Here is an 11,644-nt window from a genome sequence, read left to right as displayed (position 1 = left end):
AATCACTTACATGACGTTCATGACTTCCTAGTACAAGGAAAAAAATGTTCCTCCAAATACATAAAACGGCTCAGAAACGCTTGTGTACACAGTAAGTGTTTCGCTTTTAAACACCTCTCTGTAACTACTTAGAACCGGTGATCAGAAACAATGTGTTTAGTAACTAACGGGTGTGTTTATTATAGTAAATATGTCATATGTTCATTTAAGGAAACTAACTTTGTAAACGGTAACAGAAATGTGTTTAAAAACTGAACACTTATTTTTAGTGTGTAAACTCAAATTTATTACGTTCAGTGCCTCTCATCAAATTGCAGATGCTTCTCGGGCTAGTGTTTCTCAGAAAGGCCTGTTTGTCGTGTCGACTGGTTAAATTCGACTAGATGGAAATAGGGCAGGCTCTGTTTTGTAGCCTTCACAGGATGAGATTTGTCGAAAACGTATATGAAATTTGATTTACTTTTTTTATTAGTGGTTTACGTGACAGTGAAGAATATTTCGCTTATACGCACCAGCCAGCATTATGGTGAGAGGAAACGGGGCAGAGCCCGAGGGAAACCCACGGCCATCCGCCTGTTACTGGTAGGCCTTCCCACGTACGAAGCCAACATGAGTTGAGCTTGAACTCACAGCGACAGCATAGATGAGAGGTTCCTGGCCATTGTGCCGCACCGGAACGCTAACCGCCAGGCCACGAGGGCCCCTTATATATGAAATACCGTTTGTCTAATCTATTCAGCAAATCACACCGTGTAAACCTGGAGGACAAGGGTATATAGCCGACGTTTGGCAAGTTACATACGAACTTTCCCTCTGAAATATGCACATCATTTAAACTGATGAAAGACAGGAGGTCTTCGACGAACGTTAAGCTGCTCAAACGGTCAGACGAGTGTTGTCTATCGCTATCGCTCATGGTCCCCAAAGCCATAAGAACAGAGATAAGGGGGGAAGGAGGGGGGTGGGGGTGGAATCCACAAGTTCCTTGCCCATGTAAGGCTGGTATTAACCAAGTGCATCCAATTCATAAAGAACACAAGAAATAAATATGTGTAACTTGGAAAACATAATGTCTATAACAATATTTATTTATATCCCACTTCGGTTTGATAACACTTCAAGGAGTTAAGTTTCGAAAATTCTGTAATTTTTATTAAGGCCTGTATGTATCAATAAACAGCACAAGATGAACTAACATGCAATGAGAAAATGGATGAATATATATTATAGAAAAGCCGACGTCTGTCACTTCTCTATAATAATAATTGTCGTAGTCTTAAGGTAGCATAACTCTGCAAAACTGAACAACACAGGAATCGTTGGAATAGCATGTATTTCTGGCGTAGCAGCCAAGGCAGATATCTCAAAAACAATCAACTATCTAAACGATGCATTATTACATCCCCAAGGTACGTTTAAATTACCTAAACGTACCTGAACGATATACATTTAATTCCATTTAACAACGTCTAATCATTTTATGCAGTTTTCATTACAATATCCACCCCCACCCCCTTAATACAGTGCACACATAAGTTCATTTAATAATATTAAACCACGTTTATGTCGTATGCATTTAAATTCATTTTACAATATCTACCCATCTTATACAGGAACCGTCTACTTGAGATCAAAAGCACACGCAACTAACTATAAATGACTTACCTGAACAACACAGGAATCGTTGGAATAGCATGTATTTCTGGCGTAGCAGACAAGGCAGATATGGCATGCCACTCAGATTTTGGGTTTATATGCTACCCAGCAATTCCCAGCCGTCCAGGTGGCAAGATAAAATCTTCTTTCAAGATTACTTCAGGAAGTCAGCCGGCGTGCATTGTTCCTAACTGGCCCCCATGGTCATAAAACGCAATGATACCTAACTGGCAGATTGCGTCCTCTAGTGACTCGCCCTGCACCTGTACACACTGTTAAACATATACACACATTGTGTATATACGTGTGTGTCTGGATTACACGTGAATATAACATACATTGCATGACGATTTTATTAACAGACATACAGTGATAAATCCATAACTGGACATATAGTGATACATTCATTAAAACAGTAATCTTATTTAACATCTCCTTAATAATATTATATATTAGGCTATGTATACTATGTATTAGTATTGGGTTTCAGGACATAACAGTGACAATAATACGCACATTTGTGTAAATGATAACGTCGGTGAAATAAAAAGCACATTAAAATTGTAGATTTCTTCTTCCTAAATAGACAGAAAAACAATATTTGTATACACGTAATGTTTTAAAATATATAGATACTGGCAAAACTGAACCTCATTAAGGGTTCTTAAGCCCCTAGCACTCTATAGGTGGTAATGATAATCTCAGCATAGTCAGAGGAACTCGTCATCCCACGTCGTTTCAGCTGGTAACAGCAAGTTTTAATTTGTGGCACGGAACTAATCATGATTACTGTTGAGCAAGCAGAGAAAAATGCAAGTCGACAAAAATGTCTTGGAAATACAAAGTCTTCCATGTTTATTTCTGATACCATTGTCACAAACTGTGTTTAAATAAATAACAGCCAAATATTCACAAAGCCATAACATATACATACACAAATGACGGCATTTAACAGAGGTAGTGCTTTATTTATTCATTTATTTCAAAGGTGTTTTTCGCCGTACTCAAGAATATATCAATTATACGACGGCGGCCAGCAATATGATGGGAGGAAACCGGATAGAGCCTGAGAGAAACCCATGACCATCCGTAGGTTGCTGGAAGACCTTCTTATGTACTGCCGCAGAGGAAGCCAGCATGAAATGGACTTGAACTCACAGCGATTTCAGACCATGTTTACATCAGCTCATGTAACATCAGTTGGTTAAGGTAAATGTAGGCTAGTTATATATCTATTCTGGTGGGCTGATTACACAAGTGTAATACATTCATCTATGGGTTTATCCCGGACGGATACAAAACACCTTACAAAAGGTCAAGCACATGTGCAGGTTTAAGCCGTAAAAGTGATCTGACAAATTTAGTATGAAACAATTAAAACTGTTTTCAGTATAACTTGTTGTGGCGTACTTGTCATAACAGACTATTGTACCTGTGGTAGCATTCAATGAAGTAAGCAAATCGTACCATGGACACTCTATCTTTTAAGAAGTGGTTTGACGAATCTCACTATTGACCAATCTGGACGCAGGATGTCATGGCGATGGGCTATACGTTTACAATGTGTCATTCATGACCATTGCTATATCATCCTTCATAAACAACACTCACGTGACCAAACCAGATTTGAAACTTTTGCTGCACGGGTTACGACCAAGCTACATAGTTCTCTGTGGTGATTTAGGCGAGTTTCGCTCTTTGTTCATAACTGTTCTTTTCAAAATGCCCAATCCTGTACGTACGATTTATGAAATAAAGTCATGAGCCACCAAAAAAAACCCTCACACTTTCAAAGGATACCGCAGGAATTAATATTCCTCTTGACGACAAACGTAGAGAAGAGCTGGAAAAGCTAAGAAAACCGAGCGGTATTCCCAGAGGCGTTCCATCCATCATTTTGCTGTTTTCAGAAACGAGGTTGTTAGATCTCATGGCTACAGTCACTTGACCAATCAAGTAGACTTTATGCGTTGAATCAATCTCAGTCCAAGCCACAGTGTTGAGTGTCGGGAATGCAACATGTAACAGCGAGCTAACCACATTAATACTACTTTTTTCGCTAGGACATCCCCCTGTTCGGGTTGCACTAATGACAGAACGACTTATACAACGGAATACTTGGTGACACCCTATATATGTAGTAACCATTTCTTTGATAAGGACGTCTACAGAATCGTGAGGGCTTATCCATACAGAGTTTCTCAACTGTATAAGCTATAGTCATGCTAAGCGTTCTGTTAATATTATATATCACGAATAATTAGTTCAGAAATTTTTACAAGAGCAGTACGTAGGAATTTCGAAAGCGTCGTACGAAAATGGCAAGGTTGGGTTACTGAAGTCCCAGACCAAAAGGAACCTTGTAGTCTTCTCAATAACGCATGTCCCATCAGTAGAGATACATTTTGGTTCTCTGAAAGATAAAAGCATACACACATCTGTTTGTAATTTGTAATTAACTGAGAATGCAGAAAAAGTTGCATAGCAAAGTGACGTGAATCAACACATCGACTACAATGTGACAATTTGCAGACTGTAGCAAGTCATGGTTGATGAAATGTAGCTTGAGTTTTCAGTTTATCGAATTTGTATGGGATATTTACTAGTTTGAATAGCCGTTTCTTACAGAGAAATAAAAGCGGACATCTGTGTGTACTAGTAACAGAATCCCAGTTTTACCTTGCACTGCCTCGCGTTGCCTTGCCTCAAGCTGACAGCCCCATAACAGATCATTCAAAACGTTCCAAAAACAACAACAACATATACATGTCGTGAGGTAGCTCTGATTGGCTCCTCGCAACATGACATGCGCTCAGACATTTACAGTAGACAGATTCACAAGCGGAAAACCAACAAACCAATGCTGGTTTGAAGATGCTTTTCACGCGCAATCATCCATCAGATCCAAACTGACTTGACCACCAGTCTCTTGTAATGAAAGTGTACTGCGTTAAACTTACCAGTTTGTTCACTAAACGTTACCGAAAAGACAGAAATGAACAACACACTACAAAGCTTTCGCTCGAAATACGTTAGGCGGAAAAGATTCCCCATTATGTTCATCGTTTTGAGCAGCCAAGTGTTTTTGAAGTTTTAGAACGGTTCAGAAAGACTGTCCACTGCACTCCAGTCGAGAAGCTCTCGACACTAAGCTTGTGAAGGAACCGAGGGTTATTCAGACAAGTAAGAGCTTCACGTGGTTTCGAGGTTAACTAATAGCCGATGCATTTTTAAAGATAAGTCTTCCACTGATAGATATATTGCTTTGTGTTATATTTTTCTCAGGTTAAGAAATCCAAGTAAGAACGTGGTGGAAAATGTATAACTGAATATTGTATATGTACATTATATCTATATTGCATTGTATGTATAATGAATGTATAAATGCTTCTTGAATAGAAAAACATTGATTAAACGTTTACTTTATAAAATACGGCTTGAGGTTTCGAAAGCTATATCTGTAATCATTGTCCAAGACTATACTGAATATGGATTTGGTTTAGAGTTGGAAATAATATCTGTGTGGCGTATAATCTCTGACGCAATCTCTAACTGAAATATAGCTAGTGGGTACTCACGCGCAACTTCCATAAGTTATCCACTGGTACATGTCTACCGAGTCCAGATGAACGAGTGTTTTCGTCTCTCCCAAAACGTTTACTAGAGTATCCTCTTTTACAGGATCCGACTTGACACTGTAGGGATAGAAAACATGTAAAACACTATTGAACGAAACTTAATGTTAAATGCCAGCATTTAGGGATCATCTTTCCGTGCATTTATCATATTAAATAATAAAAATCCATTGAGTTTAGTCAAACATTATCACGTTATTCAGCACGAAACAAATGCCTAACGCTGGAAAAGTATGATCGAACTTAAATGAAAAAACAACACTAGACCAAATATATGCTTAGATAAAGAAACTCACAGAAAGTTTGAACAGAATAACTTTGTAATTTTTTTGGTTCGCACAGACCAGATATCACAGATCTATGTAAGCACAATCGCGCATATGGAGACAATCTCAAACGCCGCCATGTTATCACTTTTAACCAATCAGACGCGAGTTATTTTTATAACTCGAGAGCGCAGCTATTTCCGCTTACGTCACCCGAACATTGTCTTGCCTATTAACCATATGTTCGCATATGAGTAGCCCCACATCGTGTTTCCGGTTGCTCTAACATGACGTATGGCCTCGCAAGATTTCCCAATTAAAAGTAGGTTTATAGTTACTAAGCACGTCAGAAAAAGGCCCGTGACCGCTTAGGTTTGTTATCACCCCTATTCCTCAATAACACTCGTGTTATATTATTTGTTTTCTTTTTTCCTTAGATGCAGGTTAACTGTGCAGTTTTTTGTTCTTCCACGTTATACACTGAAATAACCATTTGCAGATATATCATTGTTTACGCATGTTTTCTTAATGAATGAATGTTTAAGTATGAACAATAGCATGCGATGCAATTGGTCTTTGAGTCTACAGAAGGAGTTGGATAATTAAAAAATAAAACTGGTTGGATTTAACCATATTCGATACTTACGTTGGGCAGCACATATCTCCATCATTCATATTCCATGACTCAGTTCTCCGTGTGAGTTTTGTGTACTGGAGGCAAGACAGAAACATTCCGGGAAAGAGTTTTTTGATCTGGAAACTCTGTCGCCGAGACAACCTTGGGGGTGAGAAGTTAGGACGTTTGCACACTTTTAGAGTCATATCCACATCAATCTTGTATTTGATCCATTTCCTCGCTGAGCACTGTCTAAACCTTGCACTCTGAAGCCGTTCAAGAAAATTCTCCAGAAGTTTGACTGAAGCGTCACTGCAGCAGACTGTTGTCATGACAACCAGGCAGAGGGCTAAAGGAAGATAACTCTGCATCTAAAACGGAGATATTTTCGAAATAAAATGAACATTAAGACAGATGAGTCGGGGATAGATGTACCTATGTTAAAGTCCAAGTTTGAATTGTTCCACGCAGAAATGAATGTTTGGTGCCTTCAGAGCTCAAAATATATTTTTGTTCATGATCATGTCCGGTACAGTAAACATTATTACAGGTGTCATTTTAAAATCAGAAATAAGGTACGTTTATAATGTTCAATCCAGCATTTTGGCAGTGATGGAGGAAGGAAAGTATTCATATTGTCAGAAATTTTGTAATTGGACAGTTACCAGTAAATGTTGTTACTCGTATTACTCATCATTTAACATGTTTTATCAATTTCTCATTTGACAATTTAACATTTACGTTTGAAAAAAGTATGACAAGCAGCTAGATAAGTTGCTACGTTGTTCCGCTGATCAATTTTGAGAAATCATATAGGCCTATTTTAACATAGCCAGGCCATTCACTTAACTTGAGATCCGAGTGAGAAATTTCGCAGCTATATAGGGAAATGCGCAATGACCTAGGAGTCTCTCACCAATGCGGTCGCTGTGAGCGGGAAAGTTCGTAAGCAACTTGCCATGCGTCGGCAGTTTACCCCAGGTTTACACGGTGTAATTTGTTAAATAGATTAGATTAGTCGAATCAATGAAAATGAGACAGACGTTATTTCAAATACGAGGGCCCCGTGATCTGGTGGTTAGCACGCCAGCACGGCGCAATGACCCAATAGCCTTTCACCAATGCGGTCGTTGTGAGATCAGTCCAGCTCATATTGGCTTCTTCTCGGGCCGTACGTGAGAAAATCTGTCAGCAGCCTGCAGATGGTCGTGGGTTTCCCCGGGGCTCCGCCTGGTTTCCTCCTATCATATTGCTGGCCTTCGTCGTATGAAATATAGTGAAATATTCTTGAGTACGGCGTAAAATACCAATCAAGTAAATATATTTGGTATTTTCACTCGTTTTTCAAATAACTGCATGGAAATGCTTCACACCTTCACAGGCTGATTTAATTATCCCCCTTGTGTACAGAAAGGAAAAACTGGAACGATAGTCTTACTGGACTCCTGTCAGCGCTTCACCTCAGGCAAACAGCCAATTGGCAAGGACTAAGTCATACGCGTAATTGCCGATCTGGTATCCCTGACGGTTAGACCATTCACACGTCGTACGCTTCCTTGATTCTGGGTAAACCGAGCTTGAGAATTCGTGACTTGGGACAAAACAGCTTAAATGCCTTATTCAACATGATACCACACAGCGTGTCTGCAGAACGAGTGTATACAGTCACAAACAGCGCTACTTCCGAACGCCTCATATATAACACTACTACACATCTACTACGGGACGGCGTAACACATTCTGTTTATAGCCCCATTCACGGGTTGCGAATAATACCTGTCTTATCACGCGTGACTAATGTTACATGTGGAAAAGTATACATCCGGGCTATCCACGTCAAATCTACACTCCACGAATCGCTGACTTTTTATTCATTTACGTGTCTTTTGTGTGAAGTATTTATGTCTCTCAGCCATCGATAGTCAAGTGCTCCTTTTTCGTTGTGCCGGAAGTAATAATAATAATAATAATTAAGTAACCACGCCCGCTAAAGTACACTACGTCCAAATACTCAGATACCTCAGGTCGCGTGTTCGAATTCAGCTCTCGGCAGCGGTGTTTTTCCTAGACCTGTTACAGTGCGCTTACTTTCCCTTTTTTTCTCTCGTGTTTTTTGCACTCAGAGAAATCAGACTATACTGTTATGTATTTAAATGATCGTTTCTATAACTGTAGCGTACAGTTTATGCTACTTCAGTGTTATAACTTGATATTCATGACGAATGCCTCATAATTGGTAGTGCTATAGTTTGAACTGATTTAGTCTTGGTGACACTATAGCACATTCTACATTCAGGTAAAACACGGTATGCGTACGACACAGGCTCTGATCCGTAAGCTAGTGTAGGTCATAAAAGATCACTCGTTCAAAAGCCGGCCCTCACTGGGAATGACAAAATAGCCTTTTTCATGCGGGTGGAATTAATTCTGAACACCAAGTGAACCGACCTTGACGGAGTTCTAAAGCAAACGTCTGGGTACACATGCTCACACAACGACCTGGAGGTCAAACTTTATTTACTCACGTGATCTGGTAGACTTATGTCCTCATTAAATTATTGGCAGGACACAAGAAATATAGGTGGGGTTCGTTTTATCACTTAAAAATTAAGTAAATAAGTTAAAGTGAATAAATTCAATGTTGCATGCACTGATATGTTCTTGGCGACATTGTACTGAGTTATGATGATTTAGGGAAGGCTAAGAAAAGGCAGCGTAGTTATGCTGATTCAGGGAAGCCTAAGATAAGGCAGCGTAGTTATGATGATTCTAGGAAAGCTAAGATAAGGCCTAAGATAAGGTAGTGTAGTTATGATGATTCAGGGAAGCCTAAGATAAGGCAGCGTAGTTATGATGATTCTAGGAAAGCTAAGATAAGGCCTAAGATAAGGTAGCGTAGTTATGATGATTCAGGGAAGCCTAAGATAAGGCAGCGTAGTTATGCTGATTCACGGAAGTCTAAGATATGACAGTGTAGTTTTGATGATTCAAGGAAAGCTAAGATAAGGCAGCGCAGTTATGATCATTAAGACTGTGTAATTGTGATGATTCAAGGAAGATTAACAGAACAGCGCAGTTATAATGATTAAGGGAAGACAAAGACAAGACAGTGTAATTGTGATGATTCAAGGAAGCGTAGTTTTGATGATTCAGGGAAGCCTAAGATAAGGCATCGTAGTTATGATGATTCAGCGAAAGCTAAGATAAGACAACGCAGTTATGATGATTAAGGGAAGACAAAGATAAGACAGTGTAATTGTGAGATTCAAGGAAGGCTAAGAAAATGCAGAGTAGTTAAGATAATTCAAGAAAGGCTTAGAAAAGGAAGTGTAGTTATGATGATTCAATGACGGCTAAGAAAAGGAGGCATAGTTATGATGGTTCAGGGAAGGCTAAGATAAGGCTGTGTAATTGTGAGATTCAAGGAAGGCTAAGAAAAGGCAGCGTAGTTATGATTCAAGGGAGACTAGGAAAAGGAAGCGTAGTTATGATGATGCAGGGAGGCATTGGAAATGTGATGACGTAAGATGCTTGGGGAGGGGGACGGCGGGGGGGGGGGGGGGGCAGATCTAAACTACGATCACTTTAATAGAAATATTAACCCGTTTTTTTCTACATTTGCCTCTTGAGAGCATTTATGGCAATATTAGCAACTTTTCTACTATTCCATTTCATGGACTTTAACAATTTTTAACAATTTTAGAATGGGGAACAACGGCTCTCAGTTAACCGCGAATTTACTGAGAAAGACATGAAAGCTTATTTACACGGCATAAGAACACTCGAAAGACACAAAGCCAGTTCCTTATTCTTGCCTTTTTTATCCATATACTCTAAGTGACAGCGTCGTTAATGGTTTAAACCTCTATTAGTATTATACCTACGATAGGCCTATATGACATTATGTAAGACCTACCTTTGTATCCACGTGAAGCCTTTAACTTCTGCAAGCTGGTGTTATTTCAGTGGACACCACTCAACTTATTGACATCCGTGATAACAGATCAGAGAAATATTGTCGAACATTTAAGTCAGGGTTTTCCACGTATGACGTATGCAGGCCATGTGATCACAAAGCGTGGGTTGAAGGAACTGCGGATACATATTGGGTGGGTGACATTCCAAGCTGGGTGAATATGTGTACTTCCAATCATGCTCAGTGAAGCGTTTTACTTTGAGTTGTTGACCAGTGGAAAACGCATTCTATTGGCTAACCGTATCAATGGACGGAAGCACACTAACTAGGGTCATATCGGAACAAAACAATTATGTTTTGGGTGTACGGTACATTGTAAGCTTCGATAAGTGAAATAAATACAGTCTGCACTGCAAGCAGTTCCCACTCAAGGCCGGTGGATTGTCTATGGACTTTCTGCACGAGAGTTCACGACTTCAGTCACACAAATGCGATATATTCCCATTTCACACTATAAAGCTTGAGACGTTTTTCGTGCTTTGTGTGGAAGGCTCGTACATTCAGGCCTATAGCCACTCCGGTACAGCTGATCTATACCACGGTGAATACATGGACAAAGTGACCAAGTTACAAGAATATCGAGGGAAAAGATACCAGTATCAAGAGAATGCTGATAGTTGGTTGTAACTTTGAAAATTTACATTTGAAAGCTTAAGATTTTAATTAATCTTTACAATGACATCGAACATACATAAATCAGTCTTGTACCACATAAAAGACATTGTTTATTAAATGTTGTAGACATTTGTCGATGCAGACTTGGAAACAACTCTGCATAAAACTCTCCTTCAGACGACTGACAAAGAATTCCCAACGTCTTATACAATACTATAATTTCATCCGCCCCCAACATTGCCTTCGTTTCATTAGCTCTGTACATATTATATTGCAGTTCCATCTGTAGTATACATTTGCCTTACTTTCATCTGCTGTGTATATATTGCGTATGCTTCATCCGTCTCTGTTTATGCACACAAAAACTGGTACTTCAATTAAAAAATACCTGTTTTTAAAAGTGCATGATAACGTTGGACGTAATCTGTATTCATGCGAGATTCTTACATCCTGAAGGAAGCCCCAAGTTCCTCTAGCCACAAACCTGACCACCTTCAAATAAGTGAAATATTTCTAGTATCAAGTAAAACAATTAAGTTAATATAACTAACTAACTAAATAAATAAACGAATAATCAATAAATAAAGAAATGTTATTAAGAAATAAGAGAAATATCGACTGGATTAGTGGCAGCTGATAAATATTTATGCACTTAATTCCGGAATCATCTGTTGCCTCTGTAGATATTGATCTGTTCCGTATTTGTATGAAATATATTGCATTCTGCTGAAGTAAACAGATTTCTAGATCAGACATTTCTCATTGTGACAAGCATTTGTATGGGTGTTTCGTTCTGCGTATTAAGTATAGATCTTAAGCAGTGATACAATTTATAATATTAATCCCGCCTACAACACGTATAACCTGTCAAAATTCATAA

The 11,644-nt window shown here is 39.0% G+C and overlaps 1 protein-coding gene across 1 annotated transcript; it reads right to left on the bottom strand.

The window, feature by feature from the left end:
• Positions 1-1,562: 1,562 nt before the first annotated feature.
• LOC135468737 (uncharacterized) lies at positions 1,563-10,158 on the bottom strand. The gene is made up of 4 exons (XM_064747138.1): positions 10,090-10,158; positions 6,204-6,544; positions 5,235-5,351; positions 1,563-4,069 (listed from the first exon to the last, which is right to left on the bottom strand). Exons 2-4 carry the CDS (start codon positions 6,542-6,544, stop codon positions 3,922-3,924), a joined length of 606 nt encoding a protein of 201 aa, XP_064603208.1. The 5' UTR covers positions 10,090-10,158; the 3' UTR covers positions 1,563-3,921.
• Positions 10,159-11,644: the final 1,486 nt, after the last annotated feature.

Source organism: Liolophura sinensis, chromosome 6 (assembly GCF_032854445.1).
Source record: "Liolophura sinensis isolate JHLJ2023 chromosome 6, CUHK_Ljap_v2, whole genome shotgun sequence".
Taxonomy (NCBI): domain Eukaryota; kingdom Metazoa; phylum Mollusca; class Polyplacophora; order Chitonida; family Chitonidae; genus Liolophura; species Liolophura sinensis.
The sequence above is the reverse complement of the archived record's forward strand: the minus strand, read 5'-3'. Positions and strand labels throughout refer to the sequence as shown.